Source organism: Thunnus thynnus, chromosome 14 (assembly GCF_963924715.1).
Source record: "Thunnus thynnus chromosome 14, fThuThy2.1, whole genome shotgun sequence".
NCBI lineage: Eukaryota > Metazoa > Chordata > Actinopteri > Scombriformes > Scombridae > Thunnus > Thunnus thynnus.
This window is the reverse complement of record NC_089530.1, coordinates 19,516,795-19,541,534: the sequence shown is the minus strand read 5'-3', so window position 1 is coordinate 19,541,534 and position 24,740 is coordinate 19,516,795. Positions and strand designations below refer to the sequence as shown.

General features: G+C 40.8%; 1 protein-coding gene across 3 annotated transcripts in view; it reads left to right on the top strand.

The window, feature by feature from the left end:
- Positions 1-24,740, top strand: part of fmn2a (formin 2a) — a 41,320-nt gene that overhangs the window by 10,931 nt on the left and 5,649 nt on the right. Inside the window, exons 4-15 of one of the 3 annotated variants that reach the window (XM_067610433.1) lie at positions 416-565; positions 1,927-2,684; positions 3,217-3,358; positions 8,763-8,850; positions 12,721-12,782; positions 16,411-16,502; positions 16,601-16,730; positions 16,870-17,016; positions 17,706-17,765; positions 18,421-18,541; positions 20,709-20,801; positions 21,395-22,450. In XM_067610433.1, the coding sequence (XP_067466534.1) occupies positions 416-565; positions 1,927-2,684; positions 3,217-3,358; positions 8,763-8,850; positions 12,721-12,782; positions 16,411-16,502; positions 16,601-16,730; positions 16,870-17,016; positions 17,706-17,765; positions 18,421-18,541; positions 20,709-20,801; positions 21,395-21,486 (1,935 nt within the window). In that variant the 3' untranslated portion in view covers positions 21,487-22,450. The other 2 variants (XM_067610434.1, XM_067610432.1) reach the window with 2 other exon arrangements.

Sequence of the window (24,740 nt, the reverse complement as noted above, 5' to 3'; positions counted from 1 at the left end):
CATTTAGTAATGTCAAGTGAAGACAACATGTTTCATAATGGAACAGGGGAGATTTTGTTGCAAAATCAAACACCAGCAGGACAGTTTACTTTGAAAGCCAGCCCACTAATACTCATTAATTACTGTACCTTTAACTTGTATAAACACCATGATGCTTTGAGACAAGAAGCTAGAGATTCATAATTAGCTTTACAGTCTCAATTTTTAGGACCGATTGCTGCATTGACTATGCAAAGGGGAAAAAATGTATGGTTCAGCTCCTACTGCTTATTATCCTCCAGTGTTTCCACACTTGAAGCTTGCGGAAAGAGCTACCCTTTGCGTCAGATCATTGGTGGATGTTATTAACCTATTAATCACAGGCATTTAACCACGGTTTTGATCTCATTTATATGCACTTGTAAACTCTGTGCAGGAGGAGCAGCTGTACACCTGGACATCTGTTGGCCTGCCAGTGTCTTCCCACCTGTGGGAAGTCTATGCGGTGCGAACTACAGGCAGAGTACAAAGCTTGAGATCTCCTTTGCATCAATCAGCCAAGACAGCAGGAGTGCTACACTCTCCGGTTGGTTACATTTAACCTGCATGTATAAATATTTTACAGTTTGTTTGCCCTGTGTGTACACTATTCTTATTTTGACTGGTACTGTGCAGCCTTTCAGGGCAGTTTTACTGATTTTGTTTCACTACTAACATCAGAAGTTATCTTACTTTTGGAAACTACATAAATGTAATCAATAAGCAAATGTTTTGGCTTTGACTTGTCACTTTTATTTAATGCTTTTTATGCTTATATGTACCATTAATTTTTAACTTTATAAACTCAACACAAATTAAACACACACAGATCCAAAACTGTTACTCTGCAAAACCAAATTATGTGTTTGAATGATATATAGAGTACCATTACATATTGTACATACATATTTCTGCAAGAACCACTTACTGACAGATATATTCATTGGAAAGTGCTACTGTGAATGCTTTTTGTATCAGGAGACTCACATTTCTTTCATTCAGCTTTAAAAATGATCATCTCAATAGGATACACAAACACCTGAAACATACAAATACACCAACAAAATACTGTGTAGATTCCAGCAAACAGTAAAGTGCTCCACATTCACAGAATTCAGATCTAGATGCTCTTCCTCTTCCTCCTTCCTAAGCCTGACAACAGAAAAAATTTTTTGTTACTATAAAATAAGTACATTTTGTCCTTACAGGATTAATGCTCAGGGTACCTTATTGTTAAGGTTTTTATTTAATGCTAATTATATCTTGATATGTAATTCAAAATGGCACTACCCGTGTGACCTGTCTTCATGTTGACAGACACAGTAAATCTCCGCCTTCTGTGCTCATTAGTTGCTCTGGATAAGCTTTAACTGTAATTTGTTCTTTGCCCACCAGAGGTCAGACTTACCTTGAAAGACTTGTTAGATTACCACAGTGAGCCTCCCTGTTTCCCAGAAGAACTAATAAATTAGGAAGGCCATACTAACTGAACATTCTCTGTAACATTCAATGATGTGACCACAACTTGGGAATGTGTACTAGCAGACACAGACCCTCCCCATGTGAGGCCCGACGAGACTCTCTGTCTCTGGGGTCAAATCTCTCGGTATCCCCTCATCCCTGCTCTAACCAGTCTGGAGCCAGAGGTCTGACGGAGTCTAGACATAATGGACTTTCTTGACCCTTCTTTAGCTCATAGCCTTGTCACTAAGCTCTCTCAGTTGTGGGTGTTTTTACTGTTTATAAAGTGTAATTTATTGAAGGATAATGTGTCCAAGACTTGCCAGCAAATTTTTCTGTCTGCTTCTCAACATTTAAAGTGCAAAATAAGCTCGACTACCTGCTTTTATATACCCTTATGTTATATTTGCATGTCGAGTTAAAATCTTTTTGTTTGTTTGCCGACAGACAGAAACCAGCAGGTTGAAGTCAGGACAGTCGTCCTCAGAGGATGAAAGCTGTCTCATCCCTCAGCTGGAGAGGACCATCGATGACCTGCGGATTAAGATTGCTGTGTTGCAGAGCCAGCAGGCCTCTTTGGCAAAGGGCAGCGGGGATAATATGGGAGCTCTGGGTGCTGCCCAGCAAAAGGCCTCACAGATGAGAGGAGGAAGATTGGGAAAGATGAGCCAGGAGGTGTCTGTCCAGACCTCGCCTGTGGAGGAGGGGTTTAAGTTTGACGTGCCTTTCAACAGAGGATCAGACAGCGTGTCGTCCTCTGTGTCATCCAAATCTACAGAGCACTTTGTCTGCGTATGCCAGCAGAAGCAGCAGACCAGCACCCATCCAGCTCCCCCGCCCCCACCTCCACCACCACCAGCACCACCTTTACCAGGAGGTGCCGCTCCTCCTCCACCACCACCTCCCCCGCCCTTACCTGGGGTTGGACCTTGTCCACCACCTCCTCCTCCCCCTCCTCCCCCACCTGGTTTTGGACCTCCACCCCCACCTCCTCCACCGCCGGGCATGGGCCCTCCTCCCCCACCCCCGCCACCCGGAATGGGCCCCCCTCCTCCACCGCCACCCCCAGGGTTTGGGCCTCCACCACCGCCAGGCCTCATGCCCTCCATGATGGCCCAGGAAGCTGCCCCTGCCAAGGCTGTGATAGAGCCCCCCAAGCCAATGAAGCCACTCTACTGGACACGCATACAGCTGCATGCTAAAAAGTAAGGATATGCTGAATAAAGTGAAGATAGATATGGATCATTTGCACAAAGGTATTCTCTGAACAGTAGAGAATTGAGAGGAAACGTGTCCACTTAAGATAAAGATCGGCCACATGCTGTGACGGCAATAGAGATGCTAACCTTGTGGAAAATGAAAGTGATGCAGTCCAGGCACTGTGGTCAGCAGTGAGTTGACTTGAACCAGGTTTTCTTTCCTTAATAAGGCTTGGAAAATTGTAGTTGAATAAACATCTAGAAATAGGCTACTTGATTTACTGAATTCTAAATTTAATTTGCTATCTGACAGAATTGTCAAGTGTGTTACTTTTGGATTTTCCTCTGCAAAAGATGACAAATGAGTACTTTAAAAAAGTGTCAGACAATCGAGAAATGTCAAAAATGCCCTGTGGTGCAATAATAATATGAATTACACCATAAAAGTATACTTCACTGTACTTTTTCAAATAATACATGACTGATTATAGCTTACATATTTACACTGTGAATTATTCCTCTTTCCACCTATCTCTAGACAAAGTGACTCACTGGTGTGGGAGAAAATCGATGAACCAAGTGTGAACTTTGAAGAATTCGTGGAACTCTTCTCCAAAAGTGCTGTTAAGGAAAAGAAAAAGCCAATTTCAGACACAATCAGCAAGTCCAAGGCCAAGCAGGTTTGTTTTATGGTTTTGTTGCTGATTTGTTTGTGGATACAAATGTGTGTGTGTGTGTGTGTGTGTGTGTGTGTGTGTGTGTGTGTGTGTGTGTGTGTGTGTGTGTTTGCATATCCCCTGGGGTCACCAAATATGGCACTCTTCAGAACCCCTATCTTCACTCTCACTCCTCTGATGCCCCATTTCTTTCCATTTCTCCACTCTGTCGCTCACTGAGTTGCTGTGAGTGACAGGAGGAACTGCTACAGCCAGACAGTTATTATGTGGTGTGAGCTCTGGCTCCCACCCGACTCCCCCGTGACCATCCAGTGGCACTGAGCCAATGTCTTGCGTGCGGTGAGGAAACCTCACGACGGTACGATGACTGTTGAGAGAGAGAGAGAGAAAGAGAGAGAGAGAGAGGCAAGGGGGCAGGGAAGCCTGGGAGCTGTATTTCGTGATGTGGTTCCTCCCATTGTGCTTTCTGTATGACTTAGTTTAATAGTCAGACTGTTTCCTTCCCGAATGCCATTTATGTCACCCCATCAATCTGCAAGCGATGAAATATTTGATCTACAATTTAAAGCTGTTCTAGTCAAGATTTCTATGTTAATCTACTGTTCGGCTAAATTATGTGTCTAAATCACAAATAATGTTGCACCAGGGAAGAACTTCTTCCATCTAATTGAGACCCAGTAGGATCACCTGAAAGTGTTTGCCGAGATGAAATGTAGGTCTCAGGCATGGACATTGGTGGGAAATTTTCTTGGTTAATGGGAGGTGATGAATTGAAACTGAACGCCAAAATATGAAACCACTTCCAAAAAAGTTTCCCGTTGAATGAAAGACTGACTCAGGAACAGTGGTTAAACATTCCCCTAACATCTAATAAGAATAGGAAATCTAGGTCTACAGTAATTGAGTGGTTTCTGATTCCATGTAACATCATTTTTTTTCAAAATTTCTGAATTCCCTGGGCCAATTTTGGCATTTCTTTTGCCTCTGGATTTTAATATTCGTCAAGGATTTAATATAAATTTGCAGCCCAGTGGACTTTAAACTAGGATGACGGGGGCCTGTCAACTGTCTCACACTTGGGTTGCCATCTCATAAAAGTCCCCAAGGATTATTAGTCACTGGGGTGCCACTTTCAGCAAGACAGCTACATGACCACCTGGTGGAAAACGTCACACCTCTGATGCTTTTGAGGAATGTGGAAAAACGATAGCCAATGACTGACAAGGTAGATAAAAACAAATACACAAGTCTGTCAGAAAGACAAAAAAAACAAAACTATAAATCTGATATGTGATGAGTTTTCCCCAGCCTCTATGCATCTATTGTTTTTGTCTGTTCATGTGTTCACTTGAGTGTAACAGTTTTTGCAATGCTCAGTGCTTAGCAGAACTATGTGATCTTCAATCTGTGATGAAAATGCAGCATGCGCTTGTACATCACCCACAGTATGTTTTTATGAGGAACATGCATGTACCAGGACTTGGTAACTGCAGTAGTTGGCTAAGCCCAGATGTATAGGTTTTTCTATTATAAAATCTTTCAAATTATTCCTATTTTATGAGTTTTTGTTTGCATTAAATTGAGACAATACTGGTGAAAATTGATGCAGTCTTGTTTGTTTGTGTTAAATCCTACACATAGGAGGATAATGTCTGAATAAAGTATATTGATCCTTTTATTCACTTAAAATTAAAGAAGAATTTCTACAATTCCAGTAATTCATTGCACCATCATCCTATTCTTCCTATACATCCTATTGGAGCACTCATATGATGCTAGGCCACTCTTTTCATGCAAACTTTGACCCATATTCTTCTGTATGTAATGTATAGCAATAATGCAGTTGCTGTAATTTAAGTAGATTGAGGCTAAATACACAGCATATAGAAGTTTTACCACCCAAATCAAGGGAAAAACTTGCAGCTTTCATCCAATAGAGCATGCAAGTAAACAGCAAAGGGAAAAATTAGATAAGCTAAGCGAGTTTGCCCATCACAAGAAAATCACACTTTCGCACAGGAATTCCTTTTCAAACGCACCTCAAAAATAGCTGTCAGCAAGTGTGTTGTCATTGCAGGAACTGTCAGATGGTTTCTGTGACACCAAAGAGACACAATAGAGGTCATTCACAGAGCAGCAGTACCCCTGCAAGCATAGATGTACAGTAGCTCTTTTGGTTTGATTTAGAAGATGACACAGCACTGGGAGACAGGGAACAACCAGAATGCCCTCCTCTCTATTAAACAGAATTCTCTGATTGATGGAGCTCTGAATAAGTCAGCTACCACATCATGAAGCGGCTCGTGTTGTGGTTTTGTTGCTAAATTGTAAGAGACAAGAGACAAATTGAGATGGGTGTAGGCTGAATTCTCTTGGTCATCACTGCATGATGCTGCTGTGGATGTTCTCAAACACAACAATGATGCCGAGGATATTGAGGCCAATAATGAGCAAATAAAAACACACATTTCAAGCTCATGAAGACCAGCCCCAAGCCTCAAGACAATTGATCTTGAGCTATCCCATCCCCCTGTGTGCTATGAGTTCAACTGTTTTACTGATGAGAGGGGACAAGCTTCCTTTCCAGAACTACCACTAGAGAGCAGCTTTGACGTCAGTGCTCGGCCAGTTTAAAGGCCTCTGCTGACATAAGTTTAAGATGTCAGTGTCAAGTGTTCACCCTGCTGTCTATCTGCACAGAGGTCTGAGCTCTCCTTTATGCTGCCCTTTATATATGGAGACGTAGTGACACAGTGACTATGTTGCTGGATTACAGTATGTGGCGTACATATATGTTCAAGAATGAAGATTTGGGGCTTTTGTTTCATGGCACTCGGGGGTCAATCCAGCAGCGTTTTGACTGGTGCTTGATTTTGGAGATGCCAAGTGTGTTTTCCACTTCTGATCAAGTGAATGCCAATGCTCACAGCCTCCTCAAGGGTTAATGTTTTCTATCCCCCAAGATTTCTTATAAGCAGTTTAAGGGAGGATGTGAATGACAGAAGGGCTGCAACTAACTATTATTTTAATCAATGATTATTCTGCTGATTATTTTCTTAATTAATCAGTCCAAAATCCAAGATATTCAATTTACAATCACAATAAACGAGGCAAAGCTGCAAATCTTCACAACTGAGAAGCTGAAACTTGGGTGATGTTTTTCACTTTTTTACTTAAAAAACTTATGTAAACAATTAACTGATTATCAAAGCAGTTGCAGATTAATTTTCTGTCAATCATCTAATGGGGTGACTGTGGCTTAGGAGGTATAGCGGGTCCACCAACCGCAGGGATGGTGGTTTGATCCCCAGCTCTTGCTGAACCCCTGATGGTCGGGCCAGCTTTCGTCAGTGATGCATGGCAGCTCCGCCGCCATTGGTTTTTGTGTGTGTGCATGTGAATGGGTGAATGAGAGGCAAAAATCGTAAAGCACTTTATCCAATAAAGTAGAAAGGTGATAATCCATTTACCATTTACATAATCATTTCAACTCTAAATGACAGTTTCAAAATGTTGGGTACTAAGGACCCTCATCTCAGCCTCAGTTATGTTGTTATATTTTTGTCTCTGAATATCTTAACAGATTTTTATTAATAACTTCAATACTCACTGTTGTCTGATTTCCACTGTCCCTCCAATGTTAGAGGATAAGATATATTTAAAATATCTTTAGAAGTCTGTTGCAGTTTCATGAAAGTTAATTCAATGTTAAATTTAATGTGATGAATGGATGACAGTAATATTTTTAAATATATTGCTGTTTGAATGGTAACTCTGATATTGATTTAGTTTTAGTTCAACTCAGTGCTTGATCTCAAAGTTAAATGACAAAGATGAGATGAAAATGAACAATTACTCCTTATACAACTCAAAAACTCAAATGCTCTTTGAGTTTCAGGTCTCTTTCAGCTTCTTTCAAGAGAACAAGTTGTACCTCAGGGATTTGTTTCTCACATGTGATTCGGAGCTGTATGAGCTTGATGAAAGTCCATATTGGCCAACCCTGAAATGATAAATGGATCAAACGATCGACATATAATTAATGTGACTTAAAGGATTTCTTTAAACCAAAACCTTGAACACATGGTTCTCATGAGACTGTTGAAAAACACTGTATTAGATGAAATTTTCAAGGTTATTTTGTTATCCTGAAAGGCTTATTTAAAATGTCACGAAAATAATTTCAATAACTATAGAGGTTCATGAATCCAGCTGTGTTCCATTACAAAATAATACTACTGATACACTGCAAGGATTTTTATTTTAAATTTAAAAATTATCTGTAAAATCAGGCAGTTCTGCTAGGAAATAAACCACTGAACTCCATCTTATACGACTGTAATCTGTTTGTACATATGGGTGAGTCAAGTCAGCTGATAAAACATGACTAATAACTTATTATCTTACTGTCATTGTGCAGCTGCCCTACACTAGCTACCACAGGCTCACAGTGGAAGCCACTGGGCATCATATCTCAAGCAGCCTGTCCCCTGAAGCTGTGGTTGAGCCGGGAAAACGGAGACAGTTGGGGCCTGGTGATATAACTTCCTGTGTGTTTTTGAGAGGTCTGTGGTCTTTGTGATCTGGTTTAGATGGAAGCGTTCTGTCTGGATCACAGTAGGCTACGGGTTTCCTGTCCTGTCCTTTCACCACTTTGCTACCCAGCGCACACTTCTGCTCACTTGGATGAGTTGTGGTCCATAATGGCCCCCTTGGATGCTGTTTTTCATGCTTAATAACAACAATGGCTTGATATTCAACTCCTGGCTGTTTGACAAGTGGAAGCCATTATTATTCAGCCAACTTTTTTTAATATCTCATTCTTTGGAGCTGTTTTGATCTTGGGATACAGCAGTTTTGACTACAAGTTATCAGTTTTGACATATTATTTTTCCCTTTCTAAAAATATCCTTATATTGTGCAAGGCCATATAAGATAATATAAACGAAACCATGCAGATTCTCTGTATGTTTAATCAGTGGTAGGACCTGAATCCATGTGATCATGCTACGCTTAGCAAATAAGCCTCTTGTTGTCTAAATGATCTGTACGTTTTTAATTGCATGACTGAAAGATGATAGATGTGGAGAATTGGTGGAAAAGGAAAAAATTGTTAATCATCATCAGCCAGACAACATTGTAATTTTCCTAATGTCTGCGGGTAAATAGTTTTCCTCCCACAGAATGAAAGACTAAAGGGAGTGATGTTCCTGTCTTTTGTTTCCTGTCAATTATTAAATGTTTTGTCTGCCTGTGTGTGTGTGTGTGTGTGTGTGTGTGTGTGTGTGTGTGTGTGTGTGTGTGTTGTGTTTGTGTATGTGGTTGTGGTATATGGAGTATTAACATCCCTGTTCGCTCTGCTCTTGTACAACCTTAATGCTCACATCTCTGTCTCATCAACGTTTAGGTGGTGAAGCTTTTGAGCAACAAGCGTTCGCAGGCTGTGGGTATTCTGATGTCCAGCATTCATCTTGATATGAAGGACATCCAGAATGGTAAGTGTTGAACTATCTGCTAAAGAGTTATGTCTCTTTTGAGAAGATATTGTGAGAAAAATTACAGTAAAATGACACAATGATGAAAACCGTGTAGTGTGTTTGCACACTGTTGAATGTGTAATTTGGCCTCCATAACAGTAGATCAATGGTATTAACAGCACCACCGTAATGGTCAGCCTGGGGGAAAATGGTAAGTACAGTAGATATACCAATAAAATATATTCATTTAATTATTTCCAACATCATAATTTCCAAAACATAAAAAGTCTAATCTTGTTCTGACGTCCAGTGTAACTGTCCAAAAATGACTACAAACACATAAGTGAGCCACACTGTTGCACTAGATCACCATGAACATGGGCACTGTAGTTAATTTTAAATCAAACCACGTACATCGTCCTACTGCACAAAATACTCACTAGAGCACCAAATGTGTGTTAGTCTGCAAATGAGAATAGTTCGAAATCAATGCACTATTTACTCTTGCTTGAGTAAACTTTTGTTAAAACTACAGTGCCCAGCTAAGTTAACATATTTGAAACTATAAATTTGTGATTTGTTTTTAAAGATTTTTGTCATTGTATTGTTGTATGAATAGGCTTTGGGTTAAGAGCCACATGGGAACAGTTGGATAGTATTGAGAGACAGACTAAGACACTTTTGGTTTCAGTCTTTTCGTGGGATTTGTTGACAGTAAGAGAAAAGTACAATGATGCCGATCTTATCCTTTTGAATTAAATACACTTACTAATTAATTGCTTATCTTTTTTGGTGGGTCATAAAATACATCTCATGTCAAATACAACACAGATGGGCTTTCTGTGAGTATACACAAAAAATATCTGGTCTTGTACTAAATTAAAGTACTAGTTTACCCATTTATTTCTTATACATTCCTCCCCCTCTTTTTATAGAGAATAAGCAGTCATCCCCAGGTTTATAACGGAGACACTAACTATATCAACAAACTTTTCATTAAAAGCATGCAAACATACACTGAACAATGTGTTAAATCCTATAATTTCTATGTACAAAATTCACATGTACTGTAACATACTTTTTGTGGTGCTGCTATCCTACTTCCTAAAATACATCTTGTTCTTAGTCTACTGAAAAGTGAGTAAGATTGATTATTGCTGAAGTTGTTGCCAAAGCTTAAAACCCCCTCTAGTAGTTAGCTTTATCACAAGTCATAATGTTGCAAGCCATCTGAAATGCTTTTGCCTTTATGGGTTACTCTCCTCCCCTCTGTTTTTCTTTTCTCTCATTTTGCATAATCTCTCCCCATCTAACATGCACATCATGTTTCTCCACAGCTCTGTCTTTCTCTGATGAGTTGTCACCAACTTGTCTAAACGGCTTTGTTAAAGTGAAGTCATTCAGGAGATGTTGATGGGAACGGACTGTCTTCCTGTTTTAGTTACTCTCTGATTGCTCTCCAGTCTTCCCTCATCCCTGTGTCTAAACACTCTTCCTCATCTCCCCATCCTATTCAAAGGAACCCTCCCGCAGTATAGTCTTTATTTCAGCCTCAAATCTTTATCTTAAAACATGGCAGCTTGGTAAGTTACATCAAAGTTAATGTGTACCACAGAAAAATGGCTGGTACATGTTGTATATTTGCAGCAATAATCATTTACTCGTGTAGGGGGTTGTTTTTGTCGACAGTATCTTCAAAGCATCTTGTGGACTGAATTTTCACTCTTCTGTGTTTCTGGCCTTAATGTCAGTCTTTGGTGCATCCATCTCAGGTTAGAGTGGGGAGGGCAAGTAAGGGCCACTCTCATCAGCACTGTCATTCATCTCCTATGTTAGGACATAGTGCATAATTAGAGCTGATTGCAAACTTAAGTATATCAGGGAGAGTAAGATCAGGGAGAAGATATCTTAGTGGTTTGTTAAAGTTCTTCTCAATACTCTGTGCTTATTATTTCCCAAAACACTGCGATGCCTACTGCCTTGCACAAACAAAATAACGACCTGTAAAACCGCGAAAGTGTGTTTATTTACTTTGTCATGCCCTTTTAATTGATTGATTATTAGGCATGAATAATTGTAGCCAGAGAAGTCATTATTTCACACCAAGAACAAAACCCAAAAGAGTGTACTGTTTATTAGCAATGCTATTCTTTTCCCACTCCTGAAAGGATCTCATGTTCCCTTATGCCGTCAGAGGTTTAAGATGATTTAAGAATCAAAGGACAATTTGTTTACAAAAGAGAAAGATTTATTCATAATTGCCCCCTTCAGTGTAGTGAATCATTGTTTTATTTCCTCTTAATTCCACAATGAAGACAATGACTAAAGCCTTTGTCACTTAGATATCTCTGACTTGAAGAAAAACAATTTCTGAATCATTGATTTAGATTGTGTCTGTTTTATGACGGTCCAATTGCTCAGTGAGAAGTCAACACATTTTTCTTCTCCTCACAGCTGTTGTTGTTTGTTCTCAGACTTGGCCGACACTCTGCATGTTTCATAGGACACTTCCGTGGGGTGTCTGCTTCCTGTGAGGCTTTGGAGCGCCAGTCACAGTATTAGATGGTGGTTACCGGCGCCATGCTGGGGTTGAATGTGGTAATAGGGGTATACCCAGGCAGATGGGTCTGGCTTTTGGTCGCAAGAGGTCTGTGTCAAAGCAATGATACGGCTTTCTTCCATGTCTTTTAAAACCCGTCTCCAATCAAAGCAGCCAGCCAGTCTCTGGTTCAGATTGTAATGAAAACCAAATGGTTACCAGAGAAGAGTGCAAGAAACAGAAAAAGCGAGAGTCAGAGAGAAGGAAGTTATTTCTGCGGTGGCTTTGGAAGAGAAGAGAGTGTGAAGAGGTTAGAGAGTGACAGCAACAGCAAAAGACTAGCAAAGAAGGAGTAGATTTGCCAAAGTGGCACAAGAGTGGAGAAATGGAAAAAGACTATGGGATTACATAAGGAGACAGAAAGCAAATATCAAAGCTAAAAACATGAGAGAGAACTGGATGGATCAGTACAACAGTCACTTGAGGCTTTTTTCCAGATGCTTGTCCTTTCTCTAATTTAGTTTTTCTCTCATGGTCCTCCTTCCTTTATTTTAGTTTTTAACTTTATGTTTGTGAAAAGCTTATAAGTAGTCAAGTCATGTTCCATGTCCAAGCAAAAGATGCAAAGTTGGGCACTGACTACATTGCCCCACGTTCCCTTATCCCTTCTGACGCTAGCTTTTCCCCCTGTACCTCAACAGCAAATCAGCAGATCAAAACAACGTGAATAATTTGGACACCCATGGCATGGTGAAATACATATATAGGTGTCGAGTGCTTCACTGGGTGATTGTGCGCACAGCAACACCTCAGCCTCAACACCGCAGACCCCCGGGCTCTGTTTGTCTTTAAACATTTACTTTCAAAGGATTAATGCTCACGGGCGCCAGGTCCTCGCGCCGAGACAAAAAGGCGACACCAGGAATTCAAACACAGAAGTTCAAACACAGATCTTTGTACCTTTGACAGATTTCTAAGACCTCCGTATTTATGTTTTAGTTTGTGGCCCCTTGCATGCTATCGTGATGAGAGCTGATAAATATGTAACTCACAGCATACGGCACATGACACTCTTATTTGGGCCGTGCAGGGGGAATTCTGCCCTTGTTTCATGCAACCTTCAGCCACAACAAAGCAGGAAACTCAGATTTGAGAAGGTATTCTGCCACTGTTTGTGATAATTGTCTCCGCCAAAGAAAAATATTATAATAATGAGGTTATGAATTGAGGCCTGCTTGTGCTGGTTTGATTTCTGACTTGTTAAGGGTGTTCCTCGAAGTTAACAGAGAAGTGTCATGACATTCTTTAGTGTTGACATTAACCATGTCATCCTCTCCCTTTGTTCACAGCCGTCCTAAATATGGACAACACTGTCGTTGATCTGGAAACTCTGCAAGCCCTTTATGAAAATGTGAGTATAACATGCTGCATCACTACTTGGGACAGGAGCCATGTCTTTGTGGTTACAACGGTAATAAAAATCTTAAAACTTTGCAAATTTTTGACTTTGAAGGGAGGATGATCAAGGCTCATGTTGACAATGGTTTCAGTAAAGTCAATAGACCAGTGAAAAGACAATATCCCAAACTCAAATACATTTCTCCACTTTCCTGCCAATGCAAAATCATATAAATACACAGTGTTGAACAACAAACCCAGTATAATTACACAAAGTAACACCACTGACAGCTCAGGCTGATCTTGACTGCAGCACACAGGCTGGGAAAACCTTGCAGCCTTTTTTTTTTTTTTTACTTTTCCTCTGTGGCTTGCAGTAAAACTATTATTTTGGAACAGTTTGCTTGTGACAAAATAAAATGATTTACAGTTACACATTTCATGCCATATATGAATAACAGGCAATCATTTTATTATAGAATGAAACCTAAGAGGACTAAACAAGCTGTGATATCAACATAATGGCAAAAAATCATTCATCAGCTGTTACTGTTGTTTTAGTTGGCGCTCCATTGAGGGCAAACCACAAAACACCAATGGCTATCCATCAAAAAATACCTCTCCAAGATTATAAAAAGCTGAACTTTTGTATACAGTATAGGTGGGAAAAGTCAACATTTTAATTAAATTATTGTAAGATGTGTTTACAACAAAAATCATGTCTTTTTCACTGTCAATCAGAGATGCCACTTGGCTTTGATCAGGTTTTTCTATGTGGACTTCTTATTCCATGTTCCACTTGAAAGGGTGAACTAAAGGAAATGTGCATTAGATAACAAAACAAACAGGCCAGCCACAAACTGAACTGGTATGTGTGCTGTTTGGAGTCAGTCTTGTGTAGGTCTGTCTGCTGGCCTGGACGAGGACCAACAATTCTACATAGTAAACAAGTTTCTTCTTCACACTGGATCTGATTGACTCCATTTTTGTAATACCCCTGTGCAAAGGAAATGATAGTTGAGAAACCCCAGCATTTATATCACACAGCTCCTCTTGAAAGTGCTGGTGTGGTTTAAAAAGAGAGACTACACTGAGCTTTGCCAAGTGAAATGACCACATTATATCGTATAATATTAGCATAAAAAGAATTATGGAGCTGTCATCACTACTTCCCGATATGTCTCCATTTTGGCTATGAAGGGCTCCTTGTATACAGTAAATACATATTCATCAACCTTCACTGATAGGAAGTCTCCCCCACCCAGTGGAAACGGTTCAGGACCCTTACGAAGTCAGGTCAGTAAATAATGGAACATGAAAACAGGCATGTTTTCCACATTTCAACTGTGATACAGTTTTAAGATGCTGTGAAATTCCTGTGAATTGCTTTTTGGCACAACTACACAGGAGAGGCCTAGACCTTTGGCTACGAGAGCCATATTAATAATGTTGATCATGGGAATGAGACTGAGGCTTGAGACAAGCTGTAGTTATGAACCAATGTGTCATAACTGAGGATCAAAAGTCTTCTAACCTCTCCACTCACCCCAAGATTTCAAGCCCTCTCTCTCTCCTTCTCCCCCTTATGGCCTTAGGCTATGTTATTGAGTCGAGGAGCCAAATTGTTTCTCTTTTGTATTGCGAGACTCCATCCTGTCTGTGGGTCTCCAGCCCCCTAAACCACAGTTGGCAGCACAGTCAGCCTGTCTTGAGGAATGCGAGGGGCTTCAAATGGTTACACCCTCACTCACTGTGCTAGGAGCTAGATCACACACTGCTCTCCCTCACTCTCTTTTTCTCTCACACACACAAACATGCTCACAAACAAACATGTGGACCCTGGCAAATATGCACACACTGTATGCACACAGAGACAGAAACACACACAGGCAGGGACAGAGTCGCTCAGTCTATGAGCTGCGGATTATAGCCACTCCAGTTCTTTGAACAATAAGCCACTGCCATTAAAGGGGTCACAGTGATAGTGGGACACCGCTCCCTCCCCTCTAATATCACAAGCCATTATCTGGACCCAGACTGGTTGTCTGAAGTTCTGACTCCTTTCAGCTGACAGTAGCTAAATGTCATAGAGGTCAGTTAGAGCCGTAGTCCCTCCTATGAACTTTTACACTACAAATGATCACCTCATACTCCATTTTTCTCATGGCAAGTGCCTTGTGATGTTTAAATATATTTTACGTGTTTATTACATGATATAATTTGTCATTTGGACCCTATTTTTTGGCAGAGCAATGTATAGAGAATCTTATAAATGTTGTTTCAGTGAAAATTGATTGACATAAATAGTGATTAAGCCCTGGCTGGCTCTGTTTAGCCCTGTACTAGAAACCTGGCTAATGAATACCACTTGGCTACCACTAGAATTCTGGCATCACAAATATCATCCTACTTTCCTTTGCATTTGATATTCCACATGGGACTGTATTTCTCATGCTAACAACCACTGCAACATGCCCTAGCAATTCAAAGATCACACGCTAATGCCTACTTGTCCCCAATTACACCAAACACTGCTGGGCTCTGCTGCTGCCCTTTGAAAAGGATCTGCTTTGTGTTAAATATATTTACACTTGAAAACATCTCGAGAGAAGGCGAAGGAGAGCTTGCCCTCGTCGACAGAAGGCAGCGGTGTGTAGAATACTAATCGGGCCCTCAGTGCGTTTGATGCTGGTGTTTGATGTTTTCCAAGGATCCATGCTGAGGCCAAACCCCAGAGAGAAAGATCGAGAGCAACAGAGGGAGAGACCAGACTGCTCAGACTTCGGGGGTCTATGGGCTCTGGAGGGACTGGGAGAGAGTTTACATTCTCCTCCTGGGGATGGTTTTATTGTTTTGCCCGTCTGCGTCAGAAACATTAACATCTATTGTCTTTGCCTCTTGTGAAATGAAGGGGCATTTCTGGTCTGCCTTTTTTAAACCACCTTGTATAAAACTGTGGTCCAGGGCCTGACAGCAGGATAATAGTCAGGAATGTAATCTGGCTGAGGGCAACTCTTTAGCATTTCTGAAACTATACGTATAGGCTGGTATACAGTTGAGTTAAAGTAGAAAGTTTGAGAGTTATTTTACACTTGAACTACAGTTTTTCGACTTAAAAACTTGGAGAACTAAGCTGACAAAACAAACTCACCTCCAGCTCCGTTTAGTTGTTGCTCTTGCTTTTGATAATATCACACATCGGAAGATGGAGTTCACCAAATTGCAGGTGTTTTAAGTTCCATTTTTCTGAGCACTTACTGTTTTGTCCATTTCTGTTTGCAAGGTCAAGAATGAACTTTGAACCTCAACATTCATAAATAAAAAGTCCATTAACATCTCAAGATCATTTGCATGATCTTCATCAGCAGGCTAAAGGTTCATCTTTTAGTTGCTTTGTGTCAGACTGCGAGGTCCTATCAATAAATAAAGTTAGATAAAGTTCTGTAATACCAATTTTTGGAATAGAGGGCCAAATGTTTAAACGTCCTGATATTGCCCTGATCAAAGAGTGTGCAGTTAATCTTACAATTCTGTTAGTTTTGATTTGAGTCTAAAAAAATCCTATGTCAACTGTGAGAACTTCTTATTGTACCTATTCAGTACATTTCCAACTCAATTTAACCTGAATTTTCATCTGACAGAGAGCTCAAAATGATGAGATGGGGAGCATCAAAAATCACATTAAATCAGCCAAAGACAAGGAGGATGCCAAACCACTGGACAAGCCTGAACAGTAAGTTTCTATCAGCCAAGCCTATACAAATTATTACATGGAAGGAGCTGTCTTATTAAATAGATATGTTATGACTACTGATTTTGTCCCTTCATCAGGTTTCTATTCCAGTTATCCCAAATCCCCAACTTCTCAGAACGGGTGTTCTGCATCCTGTTTCAGTCGACTTTCCATGAATGTATCACCTCAATCCTCCGCAAAATAGAAATCCTTCAGAGAGTATGCAAGGTGAGCCACTGGCCTTTTTCCTCTTTCATTTTCTTTTCTGTTTTTCAGTCTGTCACCTTGATGTCTTCATCTCATTGGTTTCTGCTTCTCTAACCTGTGTGTGTGTGTGTGTACACGTGTGTGTACGTGTGTGTACCAGGCTCTCCAGAGCGGTACATGTGTATTGCAGGTTCTGGGCCTGGTGCTTGCTTTTGGCAACTTCATGAATGGAGGCAATCGTTCTAGAGGGCAGGCCGACGGCTTCACCTTGGACATTCTGCCAAAACTGAAGGACGTTAAGAGCAGTGTGAGTTTGTGTGTTTCAGAGTGAAAGCAAACATCACTCACTCTACAATAGCAGGCACTCAAATCGTGTGTTATAGTGTTATTCACAAGCAAACAGGAGACTGGAAGTGTTTATATAAATTAGTTGAAAATAAGCAAAGCAGACAAGCAAGTTTGATTGACGTTCACCCACACAAGCACCCTTTTTATTTTGTAATTCACATTATACTAAAAAATGATAAGTGGTTTAGGAAAATGGTGATTCTAAATGTTGAACTGGACTTTGCAGTTGCACCGTGTATTGTCGAGCCTAGAATCTGAGAGTCAAGAAGTTGAAAGGGACCTTCTGTGCTGCCAAACGTGAGAGCCATTGCTACACAGATTAAGAGAGGCCATTCTGTTTACTGTTCTTATTCAATATCACATTGGTCTCAGTGTGCCCTTGGCACAGCCATATAAGGACGCAGTGGTTTGTGTTTTTGTGGTGGCGGACTGAGTAAGGTATCCATAAAGAACATCAAACTTTCCACCAACTCTGAGTTATGACAGCCAGCCCAGCACAGTTGTTTTGTTGTATTGCTCTTCCAATGTCATGTCAATGTCTCTACTCTTGTTTGCCCTGCACAAATTAAAACGTCCTGCTCCAAAATGATTAAATTAATAAATAAAGGGATTTTGGTTTATTTATTTGGATCTTTCTCTTTCTTTCAGGATAACTCCCAGAGTCTTTTGTCCTACATTGTTGCTTACTATCTAAGGCACTTTGATGAGGTATGTTTTGGTTCCTGTTTATTTGAATCACTTTTCTGTTTTAGTCTGATTTGCTTAGAAATCCTTCCAGAGCTCTCTTTCCATCTCCTCTCTTGCCAGAGGATACCATGGCTTATCCTTTATCAAATTATTTATTTTCCCTTTCTTCATTTACGGCAGAAAGAAATCTCTCTCTTTCTCTGGCTTTCTCTCTTCATAATTTTCTTTCTGTCTTTCACTCTTCATCTCCCGCCCTTGCTCTGCTTTGGTCTGGGTTCATTCAAACCTTCAGTCTGTTCATTGGCACAGCATCCAAAGGAGCGCTAGTGTAAATAATTAGGTTCTCCAGATGAGATGAACTCAGTAGAGTGCTGCTTGCCAAAATCAACCTGCATGACATGGTTCTAGCACTCATAATGGTCTTGTAGTAACACTGACGAAGAGAACTGTGGTGTACTTTCTATTCCGAGCTTAATGGTCATTATCTGCTGTAAATTCAGCCATATCTTCTCGGGGATGTTTGGACTGTTGATAAGTATATGTGGGTCTCTCAAGACATTTATTTCAATCTTGCATGGTGTGTATAGTATATACAAGAGAGGCCCTCTTCAGTTTGAGGAAGATTGCCTTTGACATTGTGTGTCTGTGCATGAATATGTGTGTTGTGCTGTACCAGGATGCTGGCAGAGAGACATGTGTCTACCCTCTGCCCGAGCCCCAGGACCTCTTCCAAGCCTCCCAGATGAAGTTTGAAGATTTTCAAAGAGACCTCCGCAAGCTGAGGAAAGACCTCAATGGTACGGTCATCAACCTACACTCCACAATTTCCCTTCTGCTTGAGCACATCCAAAACGTTTAAACTGTATATTTACAACAAGCTTACCAGGTAGTAAACTTGGCCCCGCCATATCCAGCAAATCATGGCAGATGTCATATCATGTTTATAATACCTTTGCATGGAAATGTATGAAGCCATAAATTATGTATTAATCCATGCACATATCTCCTAGCACAATGGAAAATAATTTTCCCAAACCTGACCAGCTATGGTCATGTTTGGATCGTAGAGGCGGGTCAACAGAGAGATAGCATCTGTTTGTCGTACAGACGAGCTAACCAGAAGCAGATGTGACTTGTCAGAAGTAGACTCCTGTTGGACCTGGCGTGCCTTTACTGTCCTCATGAAATAGAGATCAAAATATAGAGGGTGCAAGGTTGGGGAACTTCCACTACCTGTGTGCACTATCAAAGGTTCATCAGCTATTCACTGACCGGGAAGAGGCACACCTCGAGCTCTGATTTGCCTCACTGACCCTGCATGCAGCAAGCCAAACAACACTGAGTTTTGAAGAGAATTTCAGAATATTCTTGCGTGTGTCTGTGGATACATTGTGTGTCATCACTTTGTCCAGAGGGATCCTAAATATGATTATTGGACGGACTAATTTGGTTGATGGCTTTTACTCTTTGACTCTTTAATTCATTAATTTGTTCATCAGTCAGTTGTGTAATCAGTTCCTGTGGTTAATCTATTACATAACTTTCCATGACCGCACACTCTCTTCTAAAATAACTTTTGTCATGAACATATTACTATTAGGTAAAACCTTTTATCATCAAACTGTCTTCACCACTAACCATCAACATTCAAAAGAAAAAACAGATTTTTTGTGCCATTGTTTCAGAAGGTTTGACAAGCCAAAGAGTCAGGAGCCAGAATTTCCGTTGATCTATGATTATGATTATGTAATTCCTCAATGAAGTCACAACGCTATAAAACATCATATGATGACAGCATTACTTCATGGAGGGACCTCAGATGTTACATTTTATCATATAGTAAACACATGAATTATATAAAATATATGTATGCAAGACTGAGCGTGCTGGGTTGCTGCATATCAAGACCGCAGGAAAAAAGCGTGGCAATTGGATTACGCTTTGACAAGCCAAACTGATTGGTTGAGTGGAAAAACAAGTCTTAATGAATGAGGCCGTTGGGAGAAGCTCACTTTTCACTACTCTGTCTCAAGTCACTCAGCACTTAGAACACTTTCCAAAGACTGAAGTGCCTACAGGTGGTAAAAAAAGACTGAGTTTTTGTGCAAACATATGTGTGCACAAGTGAGAGTGTGTATGTGTGAGGTTGTCCGCTTGCAGCTCGATCGACAATTCCCCAAACCTGGTCTGTTCTCTATCATGTTTTATGTATCTTTGCTGCTAAACCAATCAGGTATGTGATCCGTGTTGCCAAATATTGTTTTTCCTCTGCCATAATGATTCTTTAGGCTGTTCATTATTTGCAATTCATAAAGATGGAGTTGCTCGCAGGGGAAATGGACTTGAGTCTGCTCCGACCCCAGTGGCAGTGGCACATGCTTGGCCGTACATAAATACATCATCACATGCTATACCTGCAGACCTCTTCATTACCTAGCAGAGCCAGCTGAGTGCTCTAACAGACGCGGACTTTGATGACAGTTCCCAGAGGGGGGTTCTGATAGGTAGGCGGCGCAGAAATGGCCTTGGCTGGCCCAAAGGACATCAGAAAGCAGCACAGTGGAGAGAGCTCACTCTGTACCTTTTGGAGGAGGCACCATATGGTCTATGAATTACCATTTGCCCAATCCTGACCTCCCTGTTCCCTGAAGCGTCTCATGGCCTCTCCACCTCTAAGGCCTTGAGTGGAGTTTGTGTATCTGTTATGGTTGTAGATAGAGCGTGATGATAACATTCTCCTGGGATCAGTGCGCAGGCCTTCCTGGTTCCTGGGGGTGCCTTATTAGTGATTAAGGGTCATTTAGTCTTTGCTGACACTTATTCAGCAGAAATTCAGCTGAGATTTGTCAAAGCAAGCCCAACCAGGGTGAAGTGCATTGTAGACTTTCTAATTACAATACAGAAGATGGATAAGGTATTATTGCTCTGAAAGACTTTCATCATGATCCTCTCCTGTATTTTCAGCATGCTCAGCCGAGACAGAGAAAGTATGCAAGCTGTCCTCCGAAGAGAACCTGCAGCCCTTTAAGGACAAGATGGATGAATTTCTCAGCCAAGGTGAGCTTTTTTTCCTTAATCAACTAAAACTGATAATACTTTCACCAGTCCCATTAAAGGGTAATGCTGTGTGCACACCAAACGCGAATCAACTTTTTCGCATGGCATGATTAGTCGAGTCAATTCACTTCTATTTGTGCTGGGCAACGCAAATGACGCGACACGAATATGAAAAATTTGCATCATTCGTGCAAGTTGAAAATATTGGGAGCGAAAAATTTGCGCGTATTGCGGGGCTTTGCAGAGTGTTGTGTTTGTGTGTGTGGAGGACCGGAGTGACGGAGCCACTGCTCACTGACAGACAGCTGCTGAGCGCCGGGGAACTCTAGAGGAGAGAGCCTGGAGTAGAGCCAGAGCTTCTGGAGGAATAACATCCGGAGTCACACTGGATTCTGCTCTGATCCGGAGTCGTTTACCTGCGGGACGAGAGCTTAGAGTTTATGTTTTTAACTTTTGGGATTAAAAATTGGGATTTATCTTCACTCTCGCTTCTCAACCTATCTGCAGTGGTGAGCTGTGGATGTGCTGACCTCCACTATCTCGTGTTATAATGTAATTAGTCTCTCTTCATCCATGTTGACTGCTGACTGCAGGGGAAATGTACTTGAATGTACTTCATGGACGTACAGAAAGGAGAGGGGAAAAAGAAGAGAGACTGGAGGGAAATAGCAGAGAGAACTGGTGAGTTTCAGTCAGAGGCTGAACTGAACACAAACACACACACACACACGCCCAGACACAGTTGGTGCCTGCCATAGCTTGCTAGCTTACGGCTAATGTACAGTAACGTATTCTGGCTGTTTAGGACAAATAAACACAAATGATCCTGTGGTGAAACTTACATGAGTAGAGGTCTTTTCATAAACGACACTCCGCCTGTGTACCTGCTTGGATCCGTGGGGTCTCACTGCGCTCCTTATGTGAATAGACAAGCAGACAAGCATTCCGCGAGTAAATGCCAAGTGCTCTATGTTTGGTAACCATGGAAATGGCCTCTGTGCACTACTATCCCTGCCGGTACAACTGCATTTTCTTTATAGGCTATAGCAACATATTAAAAATATCTTCTAGAAATATTGAAAGAAACTACTAACTTTCAAATTAGTCCAGTTAGTAAGTTTACCCTACTAGTAGCCTAAGTTGAGTATAATTGAGTTAAGTATGTTAGCTATAGTTCTGTGAGTAGGCCTAGTGTTTAGTTTATCCACGGACCAACGTTTAGAAAACAGTTATATATCTCAGGGAACTCACAAATGGCAAGGATCAGTCTCTTGTCCATTGATTTGCACTGCGTGTCGTGTAGAAAAAAATTCAAGACAATTCAACTCTGGCGGCGGGTGTGTGCGTGAAACGAGCACAACCATGGCAGTTTTGCACCAGCTTGTCGCTCCGCCTGTCAGATTGCCCACGCCTCCCTACCTGCCCTCTCACCTCTCGCGTCAATACACAAATAAACACAAATGATCCTGCGGTCAAACTCGCACAAATAATACAAGGCGAAAAGTCGATTCATGTTTGGTGTGAACATGCCATTAAGTCTGGTGATGGACTGTAATTTTCTTCTTCTTGTGAACAAATCCCATTTAAACAATTGATCCGACTACAAGACACTGCCTATGTAACCAAAGTCTTATATAACTTATTCCTCTGTGCCTTAGACCTCAGTTGTTGTCCAAAAAGTATTTAAATCACATCAGTGAGCCACACTGTTGCACTGGTTGGCACTACAGTTTATTTTTAGTCAATTCTACATGCACCATCCTGCTGCTGTACTCAGAATTGCACCTAATTCCCTGCTGAAAATAGTCCCCAACAAATGCACTATTAACTCCTGTTTTAGTTTGCTAAAAAATTACATTGCACAGGTTTTTAGGAATTTTTTTTAGGAAGCCTTTGAACAAATAAGTTTGTGACCTGTTTTTTTGGGGGTTTTTTTGTTTTAAATGAATAGACCACATTGAGCACCACAGACAGGAAAGGGAAGTCTGAAAGTACTGAGATGGACTAACAAATTGTTGGTTTAGATCTTCATGGGATTTGTTCACAATAAGGAAAATATAGTATATGTCTGCCTTATTCTTTTAAATATGATGAAACAGATGATGGTCAACACTACTGGTTTGCTCATCTGTGTAACCACCAGACAAGGGGTTAATATTTAAAATGCAAATAATTTTCCCCTCCTGATTCAAAACGTATTCTGCGCTGGTATACACTTGGCATGTCTAAAGTTGAAAATTCCTCTGTGGTGTGAGAGTATGTGAAGCAGCTCATCAATCAGAATAAGTCTTCTATGTCTGCAGACACATTTCCAAATCTGCTTCATGCCGTTTTCTGGTTAATATACACACGCAAGGGTTCACTCAGTGTCGTTTTCATAGGGACGTCTGTTTATTACAGAGTGTATTGAATAACTTGCAGTGATTGTTTCACGTTTACCTATGTTTTGACAGATTATGGCTGCACTTGGTAGCCTGGCCCTTTTATCTTGATCTTTACCATATAAAACAGAGTATATCTTGCTCTGCGTCATAGGAAGAGAAGGTGAACCTGTCATGCAGCCTGCAAATTGACAGCGGAGAACAGAACTGGATGCCTGAGAGGCTGAAAAACTGACATATTCGGCACCTGATCCCTTTCACTTAGTAGTTTTGACGTCATGTTTTAATCATATTTGTCCTTGTTCATGCTGTTTAAAATTTTTCAGTTCCTGTCTTCCTTTTATTTTTCCAATCTCCAACTCCTGTCCCGTTCTAATAACAAGGATTTTTGCTTTCAGAGGAGTGTCAGAGAGAGGTTGAAAGCACCCTGTTGCCTCCTTGACCTTCTCTCTCTCTCTATCAGTCCTGCAGTGCTATTAGGAAATTTAAAAAAACCTTCAAAGTGGGGTCTTTACCAAGAGGGCTGTTAAAAAGATGATGATGAATTGATTATAAATGATGAGCATTTCCGCTTCCATTACCCTTTTAGCCACGTCCTCAGGCACTGGTTCCTGTGAGCTGAATGCTAATGTGAGCATGTTAATGGTAATATGCTCATGTTTAGTAGATATAAAGTTTACCATGTTCATCATCTTATTTTAAAACTGCTGAATATTACCATTTGCTAGTTAGCATTCAGACATTAGTTTTGCAGGTCATAAACCAAAGCACTGGGCAAATGAAAAATTTTACCTGTTGATGGTTGCTGACCTAGATGAAAAGTCAGGGATCACTTAAGATATTACAATTCATCCTAAGGAGAACATGAACGCATGAATGTACCAAATTTCATGCCAATCCATCTTATAGTTGTCAAGACATCTCACTCAAAACCACAAATGTGAATCTTGTGGTGGTGCTAGATGAAGAGGGGTCACCTAAGTCAAAAGGATGCATCATGTGGAAACCATGAATACCTATACAAAAGTGTGTGCCAATCTATCCAGTGTTTTGATATTTCACTGTATAAATGAAAACTCCTGCTGATCTGCTGGTGGCGCTAGTGGAAAAATCATAGGATCACCAAAGTCATTAGGATTCATGCTCTGGGTATCCTGGGTATCTGTAACAACTTCCAAGGCAATCCGTTCAGTAGTTTTTATTTTATTAGTTTTTATTTCAGTCTGGACCAAAGAGGTGGACCAACCAACTGACAGACCAACATTGTCATCCCAAAAACAATGGCAGTAGTGTAGCTAAAAATCTCCTGTAGACACCACAGAACAAGAACAAGCTAAAGTTAAAAAAAAAAAAATCTTTAGCTGCAAGTGAGAAAGGAGGCCAACAGCTACTACTACATTTTTGTTCTAGATACTGTTACAGCCTGCAACTTCCACAAAAAACGCCATGTCTGTTGGTCGAGTCCACCAGATGTCATACAGTTATGCTTTTATCTCCATAATCTGACATCTACAATATTGGGATATTGTGGTCCACTTCAAAGGTGTAAGACTTGGTT